The 25,216-nt window shown below is 43.0% G+C and overlaps 1 protein-coding gene across 1 annotated transcript in view; it reads left to right on the top strand.

Annotated features, from left to right (window-relative positions):
* The window catches only part of LOC145414848 (PDF receptor-like), a 180,560-nt gene extending 155,730 nt beyond the window's left edge, over positions 1-24,830 (top strand). Inside the window, exons 6-12 of the mRNA XM_080284270.1 lie at positions 1,936-2,069; positions 7,338-7,424; positions 17,050-17,119; positions 18,734-18,819; positions 21,488-21,671; positions 24,492-24,589; positions 24,712-24,830. Coding sequence (XP_080140396.1) covers positions 1,936-2,069; positions 7,338-7,424; positions 17,050-17,119; positions 18,734-18,819; positions 21,488-21,671; positions 24,492-24,589; positions 24,712-24,808 — 756 coding nt within the window. The 3' untranslated portion in view covers positions 24,809-24,830. The remainder of the gene's footprint in view (positions 1-1,935; positions 2,070-7,337; positions 7,425-17,049; positions 17,120-18,733; positions 18,820-21,487; positions 21,672-24,491; positions 24,590-24,711) is intronic.
* The last annotated feature ends 386 nt before the right edge of the window (positions 24,831-25,216 follow it).

The following is a 25,216-nucleotide window of genomic DNA, read 5'->3' as shown; positions in this document are numbered from 1 at the left end:
TAATATTTTTCTTCCATCCCCATATTATTTCCATTTGTTGGCTTTTGTTATTTCTGTTTGTTATTCCTGTTAGTTTATCTGTTTACCCTATGTCCCTTATTCCTGTTTTTCAATTTGGTAGTTTGGGAAGTTATACACAAGACTCTCATAAGCTGAATACAATCGTCTCGATACAGCAAGAATACAATAACTTAAACGTCACTTTAATGTAAGACTTAAGTGGGATGGAGGAGAGCTCTGTGTGTGTGTGTGTGTGTGTGTGTGTGTGTGTAGAGGGGAAGGAGGGAAGTAGGAAGTTACTAGGTAGGCACGGGCACTTGAAATTTACATAAATGCTTTCATAAATCCTCCACTATTTATCACTTTTGTAAATTAAACAGATATTCAGATATTCACATCATTTCAGAGATTATGCTACAAGAATTATGACAGATAAAAATTATAGGCACAAAGATTTTAGTCTATGATCAGGCATAAATGAAGAGAAAATATATGTATGGCATGCGGTTAATAAAAAGGTTTAAATATAGATACAGCATTAATAACAAAATTCAGGATGTACTGTTGAACACTTAGTACAGTTATGAATGTGTTTATTATTTCTATGTTCCTGTTTACATTGCATTAAATTTCCTGTTCTCCCTTTTTGCAATTCCATCTTATTTCTCAGTCCCATCCTCTCATCTTTTTTCCCCCTACTTCATGGACTCGCCTCATTTCTGCCCCCATGTCTATCAAGTCTGTAATCGTTTTATTTATATTCTTTTTCCCACTCGGCATTTTACACATTTTCCATTTCCTTTTCTCTTCCCCTTTCATTCATCCACCGTCCCACCCCTAATTAGTTTACCTTCATATGATCTACTTTCTCGCGTTCTCCTCTGTCCATCTCCTCTCCCTTCGTCTAATTTTTGTCAGCCTAGCCATTCGTTTTCTCTTTCCGCCTCTTTTTCTTCTCCCCGTCTCCCTTTTCCTTCTTTCGTCCTTCTTTCTTTCCGTCTTCCATCTCGCCTCTGTCTCTCTTCCCTCCGTCAATCCCTCTGTCTATCCTTCTCTTAGTCCCTCCCTCAGTCCACCAATTTCTACCTCCCTTGATCCTTCCACTTGCCTTTCTCTTTATCCTTCCTTCGTGCCCGCAATCCTTCCCTCTTTCCTCCCTCCATCTCTTCTCCGTCCATCTGTCCCCCTCTATCCAATCTTCTATATACCCTGCCATTCCTCTATCCCCCTTTTTCACGTCTCCTCCAACCTCTTTTCATTTCTTCATCTCTCTCCTTGTTCTACCCCTCACCCCTGTCTGTTCCTCACTCCAGCTCTTTCCCATCACTGTCCATTTCCCATCCCGATTCGCAACTACCAGTCCAGCCCTCCATTCCTTCTCTTTTTCTCTCCTCCTTCCTCATCTCCATCTCTTCTCCCTCCTCCTCTCTATCCCTCCTTCTTATCTCCTCCTTATCTTTTCAACCTCCTTATCTCCGTCTCTTCTCTCTCCCCCTCTCCATCTCGCCTTCTCCTTCTTGCTATTCTCTTCCCCATCTCTTTCTCCTCCTTATCCCCAGATCTCCATCTCTTCGCCCTCTTTTATCTTCATCTCTCTATCTTTTCTCCCACCATATCTCCATCTCTTCAGTTCTTCCCTCTCCATATCTCCATCTCTTCTCCCTCCTTATCTCCATTTCTCCTTTCTTCCTTCCTTATTTTAATCTTTCCCTTCTTCTTTTCTTATTTCCATCTCTTCTCCCCCCTAATCTCCATCTCTCCATCTCTTCGCTCTCCTTACCTCCATTTCTCCATCTCTTCTCCCCCGTTATCTCCATATATTCTCCCCTCTTATGTCCAAACCTCCATCTCTTCACCCTCCTTATTTCCATCTCTTCTTAGGTTATCTCCATCTCTTCTCCCTATTAATCTCCAACCATCCTTCTCTCCCCGCAGCCGTTCCTATGTGAGGCTTTCTACGTGCTGATGGAGTACGCCCGCACGGCCATGTTCCTGTGGATGTTCCTGGAAGGCTACTACCTCAATTCCATGCTCACTCTCGCCGTCTTCACCGACAGGCCGAACTTCAGGTTAGTGGAGGCTAGAACTGCATTTTCCTGGAGTAATGGCACTCTGTCGTGTGGAGAGGCTAACGGAATAGCGACGCATTACAGTACAAATGGCGGGGCTCAACGTTACCATGCTGCATCCTAGTGTTCTCAAGCCTCACTGATGGACCGTGATTCCCCGCTATGTGTGACGCAATCCTGAGCGTGTGTAGCTTTACGTCACATCTGCGTATACGAACTTGCGCGTAATTCGTAAGCGCTGTTACACCCAGGTATAAAATTTCTGTAGTTTACTGGAGGACGAGTTAGAGCCGTTTTTAGAGGTGTGTGTGTTCATTAGGTACGGGGCATGGCAGGACATTAGGGGACGGCACACGATCACGCCTGTCATTACCCGGACAAATTACGTTCTTGATGTCCAACTGCAGGCTGGTGTGGTTGCTGTAGTTACGTAGAGTTATACGGCTACTCAAACTACACAGACCTCACGGCCCCTACGAAGTGGTCCGGCCCTAATATTAGTAATTGATCTTACTTTTTTCATGAACCGGATATACAGTGTATATATATATATATATATATATATATATATATATATATATATATATATATATATATATATATATATAAAATCATGAACGTTTCGGATGGATGGATGTTGTTATGATAAGCACTAATCACCATCCCATTTATCACTTCAGTCCGCAAAACAAGTAACAAGTACCAGTGCTATAGTCGGTTTGTCTTTAGCCTCCTTGATGTAATTCGGCAATTTCTACAATTCGGTTTCATGAAATTAAATGAATCTTAGTTGTGAGACAGAAATGAGTCTCCTTGGCTACTGAAGAGCAATTATTTAAACCCGATCGTTACTCATTCCTTTCCAGCTCAGGTCAGCTGATGGTCAAGTGTAATCAGGTTATTGGGTCCATTTCACTAGTAACCAAGGCGACTCATTTCTTCCTCACAAGTAACCACGACTTAGCATTTATGCTGTGGAAATATCCCAGTTCCGTCGTGTGGACATAAACAAATTATAGTCACATCGACTTCCCAGTAAACTTGACCATCAGCTGAAGTGAAAGGTGTCCGGGATCTTCGTCCAATTAGAAGGGAAAAAAACTCTATACAACATTCCACGACTAACCCATCTTCATTAATACCCTCAGGATATCACTGCCCCTCTTTCTCCAACTCTGCCTTTACTTGTACCTGATGGCTCTCGTCCTCACTAACCTGACAATTTCATATACACGGTGATCCGTAAACAGTGTTCCGCTAGAAACTCGTCTGGTGGTCTTATGTGCTGTGGGGACGGCTCAGCCTGCTGGTGAGGGCGCGAATGTGATGGTGGGAGTAGGGAATTGATAAATGATGCAGGCGAGTCGTTGATAAAGCTGACTCTGCCATATCCCCAACACAAGAAATCGCCAGCCAGAGTGGAAATGGAGCGATATATATACAAGACCTGAATATCTTAACCTAAAAAAGTTAATGTCAACAGCTTCTTGTGTTTCTGGCCAGTTATTCATCCAACTACTAAGCACATTCTACGCTGCTTAAGTTAGCTGGTTGCAAGAAGGGCGGTGTATTCAACGTGGTGTGGGTGTTTGTGGTGGTGGTGTTAGTTTGGTGTTCTGTCTTGATGGTGGTGTATTTGGTTATCAGTGGCTGATGTTTGTGATGGTGACGATGATGCTAATGGTGGTGATATCAGTGGTAGGTGGTGATGGTGACAGTGGTAGGTGGTGGTGGTGGTGGTGGTGGTAATAGTAGTAAGTGGTGGTAGTGAGAGTTGGTGGTGGTGATAGTGTTAAGTGGTGGTGATGAGAGTGGTGGGTGATGGAGGTGATGTTAATGACTGGTGATGGTGGCAGTGTTCATGGTGGCAGTGGTTGTCGTAACAGTATTTTTTCTTGTTACTAGTGGTGGTAGTGGTTAGTGGAGGTTATGGCTGCAATAGCTGGATTGGGTAGCGGTCACTGTGGTGATAGTAGATGGTGATGGTGCTAGTAATATTACCATTAACAGTAATGATAATGTGGGTAACATTGAGGCAAGTCTGGGGTGGGGTAAACCATACATTTACTCTCTCTCTCTCTCTCTCTCTCTCTCTCTCTCTCGAGTTAATTACCAAGAATATGGAACACCAAGCTAATTTCCCGCAGCATTATTCTCCCTTGAAGTCTCTATTTTTCTTAATTAAACCCTCTCTCTCTCTCTCTCTCTCTCTCTCTCTCTCTCTCTCTCTCTCTCTCTCTCTCTCTCTCTCTCACTCATTTTATAAAGCCGGAGACTGAACAATTTTGCTTCATAAAAGTTGTAAAATTCTCTTTCACTCCACATTTCTGGAAAGGCTTTGATTTCTCTGAATAAAAATTTTTATGTGTACGTTCGTGAATGCAACGCTTTTTTTACAGTATCTTTTTATACTGACATCCTTTTTTCATTAATTTTCTTATTTTCTGATATATATTTGACTAAGTGTGGACTTCTTCATGTGGTAGCACCGTCCAAACCTGGCGGCTCCACTACCCGGTTATAGAAACGTCCCTCAACTACCTCCTTATCCCCCGAAAGGAGGATGGGAGTTGACTGCAGGAGGAGAGCAACTTCAGCCAGCTGCACATGGGATTTACATTTCAGAAGAACCTGAAGCAACACCAACAACAATAACAACAACCACAACAGCTTCCATAGAATTCTGTCCCTATACGTATTTTTATTCGTTCAGTCTTTTATCTATCAGTCTTTTCAGCTTCACGTGTAATTAAACAAATGGAGTGGCCTTGTCTAGTCGCTATTTTTAACCTACTCTTTAGTCGCCTTTTACACAGGCTCTAATTCTACCTCAGTCGTCAGTTCTTCCTTGGGTGCTTCTTATTCCCACATTCATTTTCTCTTTCCTTATTCACCTGAGCACAATAATGGAACTTTACCCCCCCTCTCATAATCGGCACAGCCCTAGTGTTCTGTTCAAGTTTACATCAGACGATTATGGTTATCTGGTTAGTCTGTCAAAAGGGCTTAGGAATTTTATTACGATGAACCCTCTCACGGTCGGGACAACTCTAGTACAGTATTCTATTTCAGCGAAAGCCAGGCAATTATGTCCTGCTTAGAAGAGAGAAAAGAAGCCCTCGTGCTGAAAGGGCCATACTCTCTCTTTCTCTCTCTCTCTCTCTCTCTCTCTCTCTAATATCGCCCTTTTTCTTGTTATGTTGTTGTTCCTCTTTTATGTATTTTCATCAGGGATCGTATTTACAAAGGCTCCTAAGCTTGAATTGTAAATAAAATTGTTTCTGTATACGACTGTCTTTATTCATTCAGCTACTCACACTTCACCATCAAATTACTGATGGCGGTATTAATAATAATAATAATAATAATAAATAATAATAATAATAATAATAATAATAATAATATTAGTAGTAGTAGTAGTAGTATAATTATTATTATTATTATCATTTATTGTTGTTGTTGTTGTACTCTTAGGTTCATATGAAATGTGAACCCAGTGGATTAAAGGCTTAAAATGCCCTTCTGCGGTCACCCATCCTCCTTTTGAGATATAGGGATATAGGCTACCTGAGGGACGTTTGTACAGCCTGGCAACTGAGCCACCTGGTTATATCGGTGCCACCACATGAAGGCCTCCCTCTCCAGCACAAGAAAGAATATTAAACTGATAAAGCAAAATGTGACAATAGTTGACTTATATGGAAAGTTATTTTTTTTTGTAAGAATTGGTCAGGATAGAGCCAGGATTCCGGGGGCTTGAATGATGAGTGAATGGAAGCGTGGCCTATTGGACTGGGCAATTTTGGGCTGTCTGGACATTGCTACTCCTCACCCTGCCCTTGGGTGGGAAAGGAGGTCCGGATGATGATGATGATGATGATATATATATATATTTTTTTTTTAATGTATACAACAATGCAGTTTTTCCCCCTTTTTTCCCCTCCTTGGTTTGCTTTTACGTTCTGCTTTTTGTTGGTGTTGATGTCAGTGTTATTTCCTTTCACTGTTATTGTCACTGTTATCGTCTTTCCCGTTTCCCAGACTCTCTTCCTCAAGGACGTAAGTTGCAGAGGAAGAGGAAGAGGAGGAGGAAGAGGGAACAGTCACCCCACCATCCCCCCTTACCACCCCCTCCCCCAGGGAAAGAGGCCCCTTATTGGCCCCTTCCATCCGAGGAAGTGTCTTTCGTTCTTACTATCACCAGACGATTATATTTAACTTACGAAGGACCTGTGTCGGTGAAGGTGTTGGTTAAGGCTACATAATTAATCCGTTCAGTGTGAAGTCTCCCAGGCCTCTTATTCACCACTTCACTCAGAGAATGTGCTAGAATCGCATTATATTCGTGTCATAATCCTGCTAACAACACACGATCCCATTCACACCAAGAGATATAACTGTTAGTTCAAGTGTTGATGAAGCCATTATTTAACTTTTCCAGTTCGTAATGTTTCTCCCAAGGAAAGCAAAATCGTCTGAAGGTGACAAAAGTGAAATGAAAATAACGCTCCCCTCACTCACAGCACCACTACTACCTCCCCCATCCCCGCCCCACTACCTCTTCCTCCCAGTGAAAAAAGCACAATTCTCCACTTATTTTCCCCTCCTCTGAATATACAAGTCTACACCACAACATCCTCCTTAATTTGCAATAAAGTATTGTGGCTCCTCCAGACCCTCACTTTCCTCCCTCCCCCTTGCAATAAAATACCCTATTAAACTTCCACCTTGTTCATCTCCTTATTTTTTCCTCTTGTAATAAAATTCTGCCATAAAGTTTATACAATTATGTCTCTTCTAATAAAGGTGATGTTGCTTCTCCATACATTCATGTCTACTCCCCCCCTCCCTTCTCAAAATGAACTAGGACTATCATTCAACATTCTAATTTCTTCTCTCCTCTTTCTTTTCCCTTTAATTAACTTGGCAATTAATCTACATTCCACTTTCCTCCCTACATAATAAAGTAATGCTGTAAAGTCCACGCCATTACGTCCCCCTTCCCATTAAAGAAAAAAAAGTTCCCTCTCCTCCTCACCTCCATTATCATTTTCACTCATCCCTCTTTCGGATTAAAATGGTACAGTTAACCTCGCCTTTATTTTCTCTTCCCTGTTGTAATAAAGTTAAGCTACAAGTCCTCACTATTGCATCCTCCTTCCCTTGTCAATCTCCTGCCATCTCACACCGTCACGTCCCTCCCTCCCTTTCCTCATGTAAACAAGTGGGCCAATTAATCTGCATCTGATTTTTTTCCTCCCTTGTCAGAGTGTACAACCTGGTGGGGTGGGGGCTGCCTGTGCTGATGACTGCTGTGTGGGCCGCTGTCACTTCAGTACAACACACCGGCACAGAGTTAGTATACAGTGCATCTTTGCATTGCCTTTCACTGCTTGTCTAAACCATATACACGGTACATTTCTTTTTCACCTCCGTACCTGGTCGTTTACCTTCGTCTTGTGCACCTGTAGACTGTATATGAGAACTACGCTTCCATACTTCCCCTCTCTGCCTGCCCTACTGCATAAATGCGTCCTATCTCTCCAAATACCTCTTGTCCACTTGCATGTATGTGTTGTGCACCTCTATATATTTTTCACAACACCACACACCTCTTCGTCTCTTGTGCACTTACATAAACACTTCTTACACCTCTGCCCTCACACCGCATTCCCATCCTTTCAACACCTATACTGGTATCTACACTACACCTCTACACACTGCGTTCCTGCCCTTTATAAAAACTTACATAATGCACTCTCTCTACCGACACATGCACCGTTTTCCCCATCTCTTCTGTACCTGCACATGCCCTTATCTGCACCTCCACGCCTTTCACCCTCTGCCCTACTCGCACACATCTCCAAGCTCGCATACCTCACTTCCCCACACCACACATCTACCAGATTTACGTTTGTGTCCAGTATATGCGACCTGCTCTTCTATCTCCAGCACTTGAAATCCCGTGAAATCTTATTTTTGGGATATTCTTGCTAGCTCCGGATTCTTTTCTTTCATTTAAATACAGAAAAGCCTTTCGCAAACCCGTTCAAGGGGTCGATGAAGGCTAAATCTAACTCCGCCAGTTCGAAAAGTCTCGCCTAACCTAAAAAAAAAAAAAGGGGGGGGGGCGTCTGAAAATGGCAAGAATGAATATAGCCTAAACTACATCATCCGACTGACAGTTACAAATTCCTATTGTCGCTGCCCTCCTTCACCTGCTTCCCGTATCTAACTTTGTTCCATACTCTGATGCAGTTAGCTTCGGTCAGCACATACATTGCACCTCACCACACGGCACTTTGCTTTAAACCAGTCAGCTGCTATGCTCACCAGTGTTTACCTTGCCTTTATCAGAACAGCTACTTGTCTCTCTATCGATTCGAATCTATGATAAGGCTCCTTGCAACAGGGTGCTTATCAATTTAATCATGAAAACTCAGTATCCCTGAACCCGTTTTGCCCTTTTAGTCACAATGGACATCTCTTTTAATTCCATTATTCATTTCCCTTGATGTCCTAACCATGCTTTCCATGTACAAGAGTGTGAGGATATATATTGATACGTTTTTTGTTTACTTATTTAATCTTCGAGACATGAATCTAGGGCAATAGGAAATCACGTCACTACGACAATACATCGAAACTGTCCAGTCCTTTGCTCACGTCCATTATATTTGTTTTTAGCGACTCGGAGGGAATACGTGAGTAACATTCTTTCTCCTATAGCCCGGGGGATGAAATTATAATCTACTGCCTTATCGTAATCAAGGTCTTCAAACTTTGTGCTAACAATATTGGACTGGCTAGCTACTAATGTCCTGTACGTGTAAAACTACCTACATAGCATCTTCTAATTGCCTTAATGATTGTAAGTTCTATTCCATCTAACGCCAAACGATCTTACTCAGCTGACAGTGAGCCATAGGAGCCTGAAAGTATTACCTCAAACAATACCCTGCTGAAAGTTAATGGCCGGGATGATTTTAAAAACTCTGATGACAGTGGCACAATATGTTCACACCTGCTCAATGCATGGATTCTGCTTCCAACGTATGGGCCTGCACACACACACACACACACACACACACACACGCACACACACACACACACACACACACACACACACACACACACACACACACACACTCTCTCTCTCTCTCTCTCTCTCTCTGACAACACCTCGTTCACACACAATGAACAAAGCATTTCACTTTATTCCACCCCCCCCTCCACACACACACACACACACACACACACACACAAATTGCTGTTACGTGTTTTCAGTGAGCGTAACTCCACACAAAGACGCAGCTGTTGTTGTTGCTCTTATAGACCTCCACTGCAAAGAGTACCTGCATCTGTTTGCATCTGTTTACCCTTTACTGTCCTTAAGTGATGCAAACGTCCCCATAAACACCAATAACCTCAACCTCCCCCAGCGATGTCCCTCCCTCACTTGGTGCAAATGTGCGTCCTCTTGTTGGTTATTTCGCGTGGGTCAGTTGTAGAATGAGGAGAGTACTGTGGTTTTACACCCTTTTCATTGCACTTCTTCGTGACAGCAAGTTATTTAACGTGGATCGGTGTTAGACTTAAGACAATCGTGCAGAGTTACATCCTTTTTCACTGCACTTCTTTGTGCCTTGCATCATGTTCTCCTGTTAATCTCTTGCTGCACCTCAGTGGCAATTTATGACAACACAACGATTCTACATCGTTTTCACAGCACTTTTCGTGTCTACCGCCATTATCTAATGTTATCGTTTTTAGAACCATAATCTAGTGTTAATATCTTGTTACAGCTCGACATTAAAGAAGGAGGTCTCAATTATTTGCCAAGATAAAGTGGACAGAGTAGCCTACTGTTGTTGCTTCCACACATATTCACGGCACAGTTTACGACCAACTGTTAGCCCTTTACTGTCCATTTGATGCAAATATGCAATAACCACCAATAACCTCGTACCAGTAGTGTCATATTTTTTCCTCTCCTCCCTGGATCCACTGGCTGCCTCCCTTCTCCATTTCTCTATCCCCTGACTTACTCTTCACCTTCCCTTCTCTCCCTCACACTCTTGTCTACACCGCCATCCATTCCCAATCCTCCTCCCTACTCACCTTTCAATCCCTCTTCTCCCTTTCTCTTCCCTCCCTTCTTTTGCTTCGCCCCCCCCCTCCCCCACCTCTTGGATCCCCCTCTTCACCCACTCAATTCCAGCCTAAATCCTCCTCCTCCTCCTCACCTGCATCCAACGCTATCCTCACTTACACGAACCCAACCTCATTATCTGCCAATCCACTTCCCCATCCACTCCCAACCCTTCCCCTTCTCCTCCTCTTTCCCACACTATTCCCGGCCCCACCCTGCTCCCCATATTCTCCTCCCTTCCTATACCTTCCACTTCACTCACTACCGACTCATCATTACCCACTCTCAATTTCCTTCTCACTCCCTACCCACTTCCGTTCTCCTTCCCCGCCTATTCCCACCTCCTCCCCACACATTGCCACCATCCTGACCTCCTTACTCCTCACCATCCCTCTCCATCTAGCCATAATCTTCTTCCCTATCCACTTCCAATCCTTCTCCTCATCTACACTCAGTCTTCCTCCCAACTACGCTCACCTTCCTTACTCTTTCCCACCCTTCCTCACCCACGGCCAGTCCCCTTCCCTCCTCGCCCCCAATCCTCCTTCCCTACATTCCCAATCCTCCACCCAACATACAGTATACACTACCATCCACCAAACCCATTACCACCCATCCACTCCCAATCCCAATCCCCATCCCTCCACAGCCCCAGTCCTTCTGTCCAACTCCTATCCTCCTCCGCACTCCCAATCCTTACTACACACACTAAATCCTCCCCACCTCCTCTCAATCTCCTTCACCAACTTTCTACCCACTCCCGTCTTCCATCATCCCTACTTTCACACTACCCACGCCTTCCCCTCACCCCAAATCCCTCCCTCCCCCTCATCCCTAAATCCTCAACCCACTTGTATAGGCCAGATATGTGACAGGTTTCATTTCGTACCTCAAAGTCACCTGTTTTTATTACTGTCCTTATTTTTTTTTATTTAAGAGTTCAATTATTTACAGTGTGGTTCCAGATCTATATTCGACTCCCTGGACTTGCTTTTGGTATTTAGTATTATAATGAAACTAACGATGGACGGTTTTATTTAGTTCGGGAAAAAAGCTGAATTATCAAACTTTTTTTCTTTATTTTCTTGATCTATTGGACGAAAATTTAGATCCATGCAATTTATTCTGGCTAATGTGGTTTTTTATTCAATTCGAAGGTCAAAGGGTTAGATAGGGTCATTTAAGTCTGCAACACACACACACACACACACACACACACACACACACACACACACACACACACCTCTGTTTCACCCTTCCTCTATTCCCTTTGCCATTCACACCGCTTACATTTCTCTTCCTTTTCACTCACCCATTACATACTTCCTCCCCTCTCATCTTTCTCATTCATTTTCCAACTCTTTCCCTCTTTCTACTGTCCATCTCACTCAGTAATTTCCCCACTCCCTCCACTCTTATCTCTCTCATTCCCCCATATCCCCACTGTACTCTCTCTCATCGTTCCCAATCACCAATTTCCCCTTTCTCTCTATATTCCTCTTACCCATTCCTCATTTTCTCCCCTCTCATCCCTGTCTCATTCATTCCCTAACTCTTCTCTCCTTCCTCTTCACTCACCCGTTTTTTTCTCCTTACCCCCATATCTTTCTCACTCATCAATTTCCCCACTATCTCCTTCCCTTTATCTTTATTATCATCCATTTCCCTACTCTCACATCCCTCTCACTCACTCATTTCCCCATCCTCTCCCCTCTTATCCCTCTCACTCACCCATTTCCCCATCCTCTCCCCTCGTCTCCCCCTCACTCACTCATTCCCCTCCCTCCCAAGCTCTGTAGTAACCAAGAAGACAGAGTACCGTCCAGTCCAGTCTAAAATGCCTGCAGTCTGTGTAAATGGGTTCCCTTCATTCCCGTAAAGTGTGGGGATTTTTTGTTTAGTTACTAACAAATCCTACGGGCGAGAGGATAAAAACAGATAACGACCCTCATCTCGTGTTTCGTCCCCTAGTTAGAGGTAAGGAGAAGACTGTATAACCTTTACGTTTATTCCTTACCTGCGAAAATTATAAAGGCGTTACATTACATCGTATAACTATTACAGTTTTTTCCTTAATTGAGAAAATGAATATAACCATTACATTAAATAATACAACCAGCGCATTTATTCCTTTACCAAAATCATACAACCATCACCTTACATACAACCAATACATTTATTCCCTAACGAAATTACCGGCATATAACCATCACATTAAATTTTATAAACATTACATTTATTCCTATAACGATAATACATAACCATCATAGATTAAAAAAAAATACATTTTATCCTTTAACGAGAAAAACATATAACCATTACATTAGATTGTATACCGGTTACTATTATAATTATTTTTAATGTTTCCGCGAATAAAGGGATAAAGACGGTCTGACAATATTGGTCTAAGTAAAAACTGTAACATCTTTATTGCCTCCAGGTCAAGGATATTTTTTATACTCATTTTTGTTATTTTCACACGATTTCATTCAACTTGGGAAGACTCTACCGTACTGCACTTCTTTTTCTCTTCTCTCTCTCTCTCTCTCTCTCTCTCTCTCTCTCTCACACACACACACATTGGATCCACTTCTTGCTCACTGTCTCTCAGGCTGATTTGATTTTGTTCTCGGGGCCTTTGTGTCTCCTTCCGTTTTAATTCGTCTGTCTGTCTGTTTTAAATTCTCTTTGTCTTTCACTCTAATTTTTTACTCCGCCAATGAGACTGACTGAAGGTTATGTATTCACTTGGGACTGTATCCTTGTATACAAAATATCTATTAAAAAAAAAAGGAAAGTTATCGGGACTCAATGAAATCTGGTGAATAGTTGGTCAGTGGATCAAGGAAGAGTCTGTTAGATTTGAGGTGCATCTAGATCCATGCAGAAATACTTCATAAATTTTAATGGCTTTGGTGGAGGTTTGCGCTCTGTGAGATCGTGTAGGAGGGCAAACTAAGACCGTAGAATTAACTAACAGTGTGACCGTAAAAATATCCGTTTGGCAAGAAAGAGGAATTGCAGCAGTAAATAAAAACAATATATACTGGCGTTGGCGTAGGTATGCGGTATCTCTGACTGTGTACCATGGAAGACTAAGACTGTAGAACTGACAATGCAAGATCATAAAGATATTGGTCTGGTAAGAAAAAGGAACAGCAGCCGTAAATCATTAAATTTACTGGGACTTGCGGAGACATGTTCTCTCTGAGTGCTTTTTAGTTGTTCTCCCATCTGCTTCTCCCACTCCTTGTTCCTTCATTTCCCACCATCTTTTCCCTTTTCTTCTATGGTTCTCTATTCTATTCATTCCTTAATACTAGCCTGCTTTTAAGAGCGAGCAATGTTTACTCTCAGTTAAGTATGGAAATGATTGACCCGGCCCGACCCAACCATCACGCTACGTAGAAGCTAGTAACTTTACTCCTATATGAAGCCGAGTTGAAATTATTTCTGCACGTGATACATTCATTCAATAATTTTTGTCAGTAACTAAAAACTCACCCATAAAGGCGTAGGAATCCCTTGGAATCTCAAGTTTTCCAAGGAAGTGTTCGGCTCTAATTGGTGAACGCCTCAATTATGAAATCAAATTAAAAAAGATTTACCGTCGTAACACTGATTTTTGGTATAAACTCTAACTATTAAACTGCGGAGATTCCACCAATAATTTTATATCAGAGGGAAGTTGTGATAACATGGAGCTCGCTCGCTCGTCACGCGCTCACAAAGCGCTCTTTAATGGTTAATATTGTTCCTCCTTTCTTCCATTCATCCGTCTCCTTTCAAGTTTCTTTCTTTCCGCTTCCACGTGTTTTATCGTTCCCTTCCACCCTCATTTTATCATTTTCTTTCTCCTTTCTCAGTCTTTTTCATTCCTCCTTACTTGTTTTTTTCTCTTCCTCTTTTTGTACCGGTATATATATTTTTCGCTCTTCCATTCTCTTTTCTTTCCCCTCTCTCACTCCAATTTTCTCCTCTTCTTAACCTGTATTTCTTCCTTTTTTTCTTATTCCATCTTTTGATATTTCCATTTATCCGTTTGCTTTTCTCCCGCTTCTTCTTTTCAATTTTCTCTCATTTTTTTTCCTCTTCCCACCACAAACCTCTCTCATTCACTATTCATTTATTCATCTCCTTTCTTCCCTTCTTCCTCCTCGATTCATTCACCGTTTCCTCTTCTTTGTTTCATCTCTCCCTCCCCCCTTCCTCTTTTTTCTCTCTGCTTTCTTTTCCTTTCATATTTCCTTTCCCTTTTCGTTCTACTGCCGTCTTTCCTCCTCATATCCTAGTCTTTTTTTATTTTGAGTGCCTTTCTCTTTTCTCTGTCTTTTTCTTTCCTTTTCCTTCTGTCTTTTCCACCGCTATTCTATCTTTACCTCAGTTGCTCTCATTTCCTTCCAGTTTTCTTTCCATTCATTCATTCTGTTTTCATTTTCTCCGCTTTCCATCCATTTTCTTCTCTTCCATGTTCTCTCCATTTCCTCTATTTTTCTTCACTTCTTTCCTTTCCATTTTCCTCTAAAAGTTTCATTCTCTTCCTTCATCTTCTTGCTTTTCGTTTATTTCTCTTCCTTCATCTTCTTGCTTTTCGTTTATTATCTCATTTTCAATTCGTTCCTTCCATTTTCATTTCCTTCCTTCCGTCCCTTAAACTTTTTTCATTTTTCTCCCACCCTTCATTTTTTCTTTCTTACATCACTCTCTTCTATCGCTTCCATTTTCTCCTTCTTTCTTCTCCCCCATCCACCCATTTCCCCTCTTATTCTCCCTATCTTCCATTTTTCCCTCTCTTCCTTCAAACTCCACTTTCTCTTTCATTATTTCTTACTTTCCACTTTCCTTCTCCCTATTCATTTTCTTCTTCTTCTCATGTCCTTCTTACTTCTCCTCTCTTTCAATTTCTAGCCCTCTTCGTTCATCCTTTTCTCTCCTTTCCTTCCATTCTCCTTCTCCTCCTTCATCTTTTCCTTTCTCTTTCATTTTCTCTCTCCCTGCCTCAGCCTCTCATTCCCTCCCTCTCAACACATAATATCCTCCTTCAGGGCATTCAAAGGCACTGCCACTCTTGCCTCTCTCACTCGCTCACTCTCTCACACTCTCTCTCTCTCACTCACACACACGTAAAATTCGCTCTCATAACCTCCTTTGCTAGTAAACTTTCATGCACTCAACATTCTCTCTCTCACTCTCTCTGGCCACATTTCACGCACTTCGTCTTTCCCTCCCGGATTTCCTTCTCTCCCTCTGTCTGTCTGTCTCTCTCTGGCTCCATTTCTCTGACTTGTCTCCTTCCTGCATCTCCCCCCCTCCCTCTCTCTTTCATTCCATATCCTCTTCCCCTACTCCTATTTCTCCTTGTCTGTTTCTTTTCCTCTTCCTCCTCCTCCATTTCCATGACTTTTCCTCCACTACTCTCTTCCTCTCGCCTTCTCTTCCTTTACTTCTCCTCTTCTTCGGGCTCTCTTCCGCTTCCTTCTCCTCTCTTCCTCTCCATTTTTTCCTCCACAACTCTTCCTCAGCCTGTGCCTCCTCTCTTCCATCCCTCCATCTGCACCCTACACACGCCCAATATACTCTATCCACTTTAAATTGGCCTAAAACTGCCATCTCTCCATTTTGACTCCATCTAACTTTCCTCAAGTTTCATTGTTCTTATTATCTTTTCTTGACTTGTTCTTAATTCTTCACTTTCAATCACTTCTTTATCACTCCTTCAATTTCACTCAAATTCTTTCACTCTCAGGTACTCACTCACTCACTCATTTTCACTCTGATTCTGCTCGCTTCCCTTACCTCTTTCCGCGTCTCTTCACTTCATTAGTCTGCAATCATTTTCACACATTTTCTCACTCCTTCAGCCTGCACTCTCTCACTTCCATTTTCTCACTCCCACCGACCAATACTCACTTTACTTTTCTCACTCTTTCAATTTTCACACAAATTTTTTCAGCCAATCCCCCATGACTCACTAACTGGACTATTTTTTATCTAGCTTGCACTGACTCATTTTCTCATTATCCTGCACTCATTTCACTCATTTATATTCACTCACTATCACTCCTTCATTTTTCCACCCATCCTGTATCCTACACTGAGTCATTTTCTCACTCCCTCACTTGGCTGCACTTCCTTCCCTCTCACATTTATCGTATTAGAGAGGGACGCCTTCGTGTAGTGGCACTGCTATAACTGAGGGGATCAACTACCTGGTTATAATGCAGTCTCTCGGTTACTTCCCTATCCCCCTAAACGAGGATGGTGGACTGCAGGAGGAGAGGAACTTAAGCCTGAAGTCCACCGGGTTCACATTCAGATAAGCCTGTGATTGCAGCTACTACTATTATTACTACTGCACTACTACTACTACTACCACTACTGCTACTACTACCACTATTACTACTACTACTATTATTACTCTGTTTTCGCTAACCCTCACTCACTCACGTTCACGCACTTCCCTCTACTTCCCGTGACACCCTTTTGTTTTTATTTTCTCTCATCGCCAGTTTCACTCATCTCCCCACTCTGTCGTGGCTCAGTTTTTCTCACTGTTTCTCAGCTTCACTCTAGCATATTTTCCCTGTCTCCTCGCAACTCATTTTCACTTCTTTTCTTTATCTCATACTCATTTTCGCTCCTACAGGCGATTCACTCTCACTCCTTTTGATTCCTTCGTCTATACATTTTCACCTTCCCACCTTCCAGTCAGTTTCACTCATGTTCGCTGTCTCATCGTCATTTTCACTCATGTTCGCTGTCTCTCATCGTCATTTTCACTCATTTCCACAAGCCCACCCGTGACTCACACTCCCCGCCTCTCCACAGGTGCTGGTGGGGGTACAACCTGAGTCCCTACTTCTGGATCCTTGAGGGCCCACGACTCACCGTCATAATTGTGAGTCAGAGAGAGAGACAGAGAGAGAGAGAGAGAGAGAGAGAGAGAGAGAGAGAGAGAGGTGGGGGAATATCTCAAAAAAATATATGACGGATACTGCGCTCAAAAATATGAAAAAGTAGATAGTGTGTGTGTGTGTGTGTGTGTGTGTGTGGTTGTAATTCACCGGGTCGGTCAGGATCACCTGATGGTCGTGATTGTCAGCTTTTTACCCTCCCGGAAGGGAGCTGAGAGCTCATATAGTCCGATCTAAGGGCAAGGCTGTGACCTTCACACACGCACACACCCGTCCCCTTGCTCAAGGGGGACAGTAACCACCCACTTCGTCAGTGAAACTTTTCGCAACCTGAGCGAGGCGCGAACTCCCGTCTACCAGATGGCAAGCGAGAACGTTACCAATGCACCAGCGAGCGGTGCAGTGTGTGTGTGTGTGTGTGTGTGTGTGTGTGTGTGTGAGAGAGAGAGAGAGAGAGAGAGAGAGAGAGAGAGAGAGAGAGAGAGAGAGATGAACGCATAGCTGAATAAAATAAAATACGAGCGACACGGTGTGCAGTATATAAAACAAATGTCAAGTGTGTGTGTGTGTGTGTGTGTGTGTGTGTGTGTGTGTGTGTGTGTGTGTGTGTGTGTGTGTGTGTGTGTGTGTGTGTGTGTGTGTGTGTGTGTGTGTGTGTGTGTGTGTGTGTGTGTGTGTGTGTGTGTGTGTGTGTGTGTGTGTGTGTCCTCGCGTTTTACCACGAACTCACTGCTTTTCCTCCTTGCCACTTGAGACTTTAATTTCTGCAGCAAAATGAGGACATGAGTGTATGAAAAAAAAATTGTGTGTGTGTGTGTGTGTGTGTGTGTGTGTGTGTGTGTGTGTGTGTGTGTGTGTGTGTGTGTAACCTTAGTCATGTGCACCAGGAAGTCACCTCTACCTGCAGACATAATAATCTGACTGACTGACATACACGGAGTGGGTAACCAGAAGCGGATGGCGTCTGATGGATGATCACTGGGGAATATGTCACGGAAGGGGTATTGGACGAGAGAGAGAGAGAGAGAGAGAGAGAGGGAGAATGACTGATACAAGTATGCTAGAGTTAAACATGCATTGGTGAGGTACTGAAAAAGGAAAGGCAACGATGCAATGGTAGGTAACAGACAGAAAGGTAACGATGCAATGGTAGGTAACAGACAGAAAGGTAACGATGCAATGGTGGGTAAGGGAAAGATAAAGGCACGAAAGTAATGAGAGAGAGGTGGAGAGGGAAAGATAAGCCGGGAATGGTATGGAGATGGGGAGAGAAAAGAACAGCATGGTACGAGATGGAGGACGAGAGATAAGAAAAATACAAGGCAGTTGGACGAAGGGAGTTAAAAAGGCAAAGGTATGGAGATGGGAACAGGGTGGCAGGGATGGTAGGAGATCGAAAAGGCAGAGTAGAAAAGAACAGAACGAAATGGAAGGAGAGAGGTCATCATGTTTGGAGATGGGAACTAGGATAAAAAAAAAATAAAAAATGGAGAGAGATGGAAAGTAGAACTGAATGAAGAGAAAACCAGCCAAAGAGAAATAGGAAAAATATATGACCCCCTGTTTCTAACCCCAGCACTATTCCTGCTCCCTTCCAGACCAATTTCCTCTTCCTCCTGAACATCCTGCGTGTGCTCATCACCAAACTACAGGCCAGCGTATCATCAGAGACACAACAGGCAAAGTAAGCTCTCTGTTCGTGTGCTTATTACCGTATATTCTTAAGTACAGAGGATATGATAATGATGATGATGATGAATCCAAACCGCAGGTCGGCGTATAATAGGAGCCACAACAGGTTAAGTAGGTTCCCCATTCATGTGTTTGTAATATTAACTCCAAAGGTTAGGATGGTGGTGGTGGTGGTGGTGATGATGATGATTAATTATAAAATAAAATCAAACAAATATTTTTTCATGAAGTAGCAATATCAAGGAGAAATTTATTCAGTACTCTTCATAAGATAAACCCAAGATCAAAGCAAAAGGATCTGTACCGAGTTGCTCCGAATTTCAAAGTAAAAAGCATTGGTATAATATATTTTCAGACATTATAAAGTGTTCCCAAAATAAAGTGTTCAAGGTAAAGTGTACCTAAGTTCAAAGACTAAGCACATATTCCCGTTTTTTTACAAGTGTCTCTAGGTTCAGAACAATTACATTCTCATCTCAAAACCCCTTCAGCATGGGGACGTCACATATATTTTATCCTTGCTATTGTCACACGATCTTATGAAGCTCAGGTGATACGCGATAGTGAAGGTATTAATGAACCCTATATCTATCCCCCTCCCCCCCCCCAGTTCGAAGAATCTATCCTATATTAATTCAGTCGTCTGGTTGTTGCAGGATTAAAATTTGAAAGGACGTCCTCTCCATGATTAATTTCCTCAGTATGAGATAATGTAAATACTCTCTCTCTCTCTCTCTCTCTCTCTCTCTCTCTCTCTCTCTCCTGGATTATACTTACAGATTGTTTACCCTCTTCTGGCTTTTACTACTTTCGCTTCTCCTCTTTCTCTTTCTTTTTCTTTTTTCTTTCCTTCCCTAACTCTTCCTCTTTTCTCACTTTTCTCCTATTCTCCCTTTTCTTTCCCTTCTCCTCTCCTTTTCCCTCCATTCTATTATTCCTCTTTCACTCTCCTCTTTCCCCTATTTCTCTTTCCATTTTCTCCCTCATTCCTTTCCTCTTCTTAATCTTCCTTCTTCGTATCCTATTCCTTCCACATTCCCTCTCCTCTTTCCCACTCTTTTCCTCTTTCCATTTTCTCACTCTCCTCTCTTTCAAACCTCTTTTGGTCCTTACCTTTTCCTTCGTCCAACCTATTTCTTTTCTCTTATTCTTGCTTCTCATTCCATACCTTTCTCTACTTTGTCATACCGTCTTCTCTCCCTCCTTGCTCCATCTTTTTCTCTTCCTCTCTCCTTTTCACATCTTTTCTGTCTCCTCCCTTCTCTCCATTCCCCGTCTTTTCTTTCTCCTTTCTTAGCTTTTCTCCTCTTCCCTCTCTCGTGTACCTCCCTTCTCATCCAACTTCCCCACGCTCCTCAACTTGTATCCTCCTCCTCCTCCTAATGATCACCATTTCCTCCTCATTTCCCCTCCGCTTCCTGGCCCTCATTTTTTCATCTCCTTCCGATCAAACGTTTGTGCCTCTTTTCCATTTCCTTACACCTTTTCCTCTTCTTTCTTTGTTTTTATCTTCCTTCAGTCCCGTCCTTCTCTTTCCCCTCCTTCATCACTCCTTGCTTTCTCCTCACTTCCCTCTCCTTTCCTCTCACCTTTTCACTCACACGGTCTTTGATCTAAGCCTCTTGTTCGTAAGCTTCACCAACTTGCTCGTACTTTGGTCTCTCTCTCTGTCTCTGTCTCCCTCTCTCTCTCTCTCTCTCTCTCTCTCTCTCTCACACACACACACACACACACACACACACACACACACACTTTCTCTTCTGTTACCTCGTCTTGTTCAGGGTCTGTTTTTTTTCTCTCTCTCTCTTTCTCCACTTCCATACCACCACTCCCTCCTTCTTCCCACTCCCCACTAACCCCTACTCTCTCATGTGCTCAACCCCACTTCCTCATTCATTCCCCTTCCCCATTATTTTATCCCCTATTCTACGTCTCCTCCTCATTCTCAATTCCCAACTTCCCTTTCGCCTCACTCATTCTCTTACTCGCTAATTCATTGCCTTATCCACCCCTCATCCTCCTTCACCTCTATTCCATTCATCTTATTCATTATCTCACCCCCTCTCTCCCTTTCCCCCTACTCATCCCCGCTATCTCTCTCCTCCTCATTCATTACCTCATCTCCCAGTCACCCCTTCACCCACAACTCCCCACTAACTTACCCCCCACCTCCCGCTACCACCCAGTAAGGCAATTTAGGCAGCCTTCCCCCAATCCCTCTCTCCCTCCGATTTCCCCACTCTCCCCTAACACCACACCCCACTCCCCATTCACTAACCCCCCCGCCTCCTGCTGCCACTCAGGAAGGCAGTGTGGGCAGCTATCACCCATTTCTCCAAACCCCTACCCCCTCTCTCTCCCCTCACTCCACTCTCCCCACTCACTAACCCCCACCTTACACCTCACACTCCCCACTCACTAACCCCCACATTACACCCCACACTTCGTTTCGTTTCGTTTCGTTTTTAAAGGCTCCAACATGCTTGTATGTGTCGGCCTTGGTCACCTAATGGCGGCTCTCCACGCTGCACGATCCATTGCAGCCTCACTGTTCAGTCCCTTAACCCTAAGGTCACACTTCCTACTCACTAACCCCCACCTTGCGCTCCACATTCCCCCCACTCCCACTCACCAACCCCCCACCTCCCTCTAACACTCAGGAAGGCAGTGCGGGCGGCCATCGTTCTCCTGCCACTGCTGGGCATCACCAACAGCCTGCAGATGGTCCACTCGCCGCTAGAGGGCAACATCGTCGAGTTCGCGGCGTGGAGTTTCGTCACCACATTTCTCACCGCCTTTCAGGGCTTCTTCGTGGCGCTTCTCTACTGCTTCCTTAATCACGAGGTACCCCAGCCACAAAATGACATCTATATTGGTGCTCCCTGTGATTTTCTTCAATTTTCTGCTAGCATGATAATTTTAGAAGTCAACATTATTAGGATTCACCATTTTTAAATCTACCTTAAATTGCTCCACCTGGCTTTCTCTTCGTTTTGGTTATCACAATTTTTTTTTTCTGCAACCTAATTTTTTTTCCAGTTGCCACCATTATTTAGCTGTTATAACTTTTTTTAGTTTCTCACTTCATATACTCAATACCTAATTCTAATCACGAGGTCTTGGCCAGAAAATGAAATATATTGTATACTGACTTCTGTTTTTAATTATCGCAATATTTTCAGCTGTCACCATCTTTAGCATTTACCCTTCTATTCGTTATCATCCTTTGTTACTTTGTCCCTTCCCATTTCTGTTACTTATCGAGCCCCTCCCTCCCTCCAAAAAAGACGAAATCTATGTTAGTACACCTGATTTTTCTTCTCTTTCATTTATCACCACATTATTGGCTCTCACCATTTTTTTTTTCATTTCATCATATACCGTAACTTCAAATTACGAAGCACCTGGGATGTTATATAATCAATAGTCATCTTTTTTTTATTCTTTCTTTCACCTTTCTTAGCGTGCATCTTCATTATAAAGAATTTGATGCGCATATTCCTCTCGTCATCTGTTTGTGTGTGTGTGTGTGTGTGTGTGTGTGTGTGTGTGTGTGTGTGTGTGTGTGTGTGTGTGTGTGTGTACTGTTTGTGGAGCTCCTCTACTGTGTCTTTAATCAACAACAGCCAGGAAGAACTGAATTGGTGAGCCAAATCTAAGTTCCTCGTTTTTTGACACCACCTTGATTATTTAGTTCCATTTTCACATTTGTGTGTGTGTGTGTGTGTGTGTGTGTGTGTGTGTGTGTGTGTGTGTCACTTTTCTATCATTAACTTTCCATTTTTCCTCTTTCAGATTTGCTTTATTTTGTTTTCTTTCTGTACTTTCCTTCTTTATTTTAGCTACATTGTTTACGTTTGTCCTCCTCACTTTTCAGTTTTTGGCTATTTTCATATATTTTTCCTGTAATTTTGTCATTTTTTTTCCTTCATCAGATTCATAAACCCCTGTTGCACCACTTCGTTATTTTTCTTTTTTTTCTTATACTTTGTGTCACTCTTCAATTTTAGTCGAATTTACCGTCAATTCTTTTTACAAGTTCCTTTTGCCACACATTTACTTCCCTGTCATTCCGATTCCAGTTTATTTTTTCCTCTTTTTTTTTTTTTTTTTTTTTCCGGCACTCCTCTGCTGTTTCCTGACTTATGAGGTGTCAAGGTTTTTGCTCTCTCTCTCTCTCTCTCTCTCTCTCTCTCTCTCTCTCTCTCCTTTCGTTATCACCCCCTTTATTGTATTTTTTTCATCTCTTCACCAACCTTTTTTTTTTTTAAGTTACTCTTTTTTAAATGCTTTTCCTGTAACTCTTCTACTGCTTCATTCATTCTCTCTCTCTCTCTCTCTCTCTCTCGTATTTTCTTCCTCCTCTCTCCACCAGCTTTTTCTTATGTTCCTCTTTTTCATATATGCCTTTCCTGTAACTCTTGTACTGCTTCTTTCACCACGGGGTGCGGGGTGGAAATATAACTTGACATAACTTTTCATTTCTTCCAGGACCGCTGTCACCATTTTTATAAGATTTCATTTTCACACTCATACTCCCGACGTGTCATGCCATTTTTCAGTCTTTTTCTGCCTCTCAGCTTTCTTTCTTTACCCCACTCTTGTTTTTTCCTCTCTTTTGTTTTACCTACTGTTTTTATTCTTATTTTACGAGGCGTGCTGCTGTATTAAAATTTTGTGATTCTGTTGCAACTTACTCGAGGTTTACTGTAATAACTCAGGTGACTCGATTACATAAGATCATTGCATCATGCGCTGAAAAGAGATGAATGTCACCCTATATAGATCATTGTTAAGGTACCAGTAAGTTGTTATTGTGCTTCTGTCAGCAATATATTCACGTGGGAGGTAGTGATCAAGTGGTAGAGTAACGGACTGCTCACTGAAAAGACAGGAGTTCGATCTCGGGATGGGGTAGGGAACAATCTACTGACACTATAGATATCGTCAAAACTGTCTTAACTGATATTTCACAAGCCCAATTGATGCTTCAAAAAAAAAAAAAAAAAAAAATCTCAGTTATTACCATTACATCAGTCCTCAAAGAAATAATCTTAGCAATAATCAGTATGTGTCCAACTCCGAGTACACCCTGCCAACCTGTTCCCTGAGGCACAACAGTCGTCCTACAAGTCACACGCCTTATATCACGACTTCGGCAATAATATTTACACAGTTCATAAAGAATACATGGTAGGTCAATTTCACTAAAGACAGGAGTAATGGTATTTGCGGGGGTTTCAGTGGGTATTATGGAAGATCAGTAAAGACTGCGGTACTTCAGCCAAATTCCAGTATTCCGAGTGTTATCTGTCCCTGCATGTGAAAGAACCCGTGTCCTGCCAGATCTTGTCCTGTCAGATCTACACAAAGAAATATCGTGCGTCATCTCTAAGACGATTACCTACAATATAATCCTATAGTCGATTTATGTCATCGAACGGAACTGGGCTACTCCTACAACTGAATGCTGTAATACATGAAATCTGATAAGCCTTAGTTAGGCGGCAGGGATGAGTCTCCTTAGTTACCAGACAAATCCACCCTCCAATATGACCACCGTACACAGCCACTGACTGAGCTGAAAGGGATGAATGGTCTTCGTAAGGTTAGTTTCACCGTTAGAGTAAGCAGGATAACTGACTACCCCCCCCCCCTCGCCAGGTGCGGACGACTATCACTAAGTGCGTGGCCAACCTTTCCACTCAGAGGCTGCTGCCCAAAAGGTCCAAAAGAAGCCACAAGAACGGTACAGTGCCAAGGTGGGTTCCATTCATATTCTATAGCCGGATCAAGCGTAATGAGACGATTAATTACTCTTAACATAGCAATTATTAAATGATGATGATGATGATGGTGATAACAGTGCTTTTTCCCGCTGCAGTGAGACCATGGTTGGGGGAGAGGAGGCACTGACTGTACTGCGGGAGGTGAGGTCAGAGGCCCCCGACGACCCCCCACAGGCCACCTCCAGCGTATGACCCACCTCCTCACCCTCCCTCCCCCCCACCCCCATCCCCATCACCCTCTTCAGCCAACACTCTTACCCACACTCCCTCACCCTTACTCCATACCCACTGCCGTCCCCGCCCATCACTGTTATCTGTACTCCCTCCCCTCACACCCCTACACCTCCCTCCCCCAACCACCATGTCACCTACACCCCCTTCCCCACCACATTCACACACTTTTCTCCAAATTACACCCTGTCACCCTCTCCTCTTTACCCATCTCACTTCTCTGGCTTCTATCTTTCACGTCTCTTACTTTCATCTCTTTCTATACTTCTTCCTCTCTTACGCCAGCTCCTGCAGGTTCTCTCCTATTTCCTCTCCACTTTTCTTTCCCTTTCCCGTCCATATCATTTTCCTCTTCTCTTGTCTTTTCCC

The sequence above is a fragment of the Coenobita brevimanus genome, chromosome 101 (assembly GCF_032717465.1).
Source record: "Coenobita brevimanus isolate Jiangsu-jjx chromosome 101, ASM3271746v2, whole genome shotgun sequence".
In the NCBI taxonomy this organism is placed as follows: Eukaryota; Metazoa; Arthropoda; class Malacostraca; order Decapoda; family Coenobitidae; genus Coenobita; species Coenobita brevimanus.
Note: the sequence above shows the minus strand (reverse complement) of the source record. Positions and strands in the feature narration are given on the sequence as shown.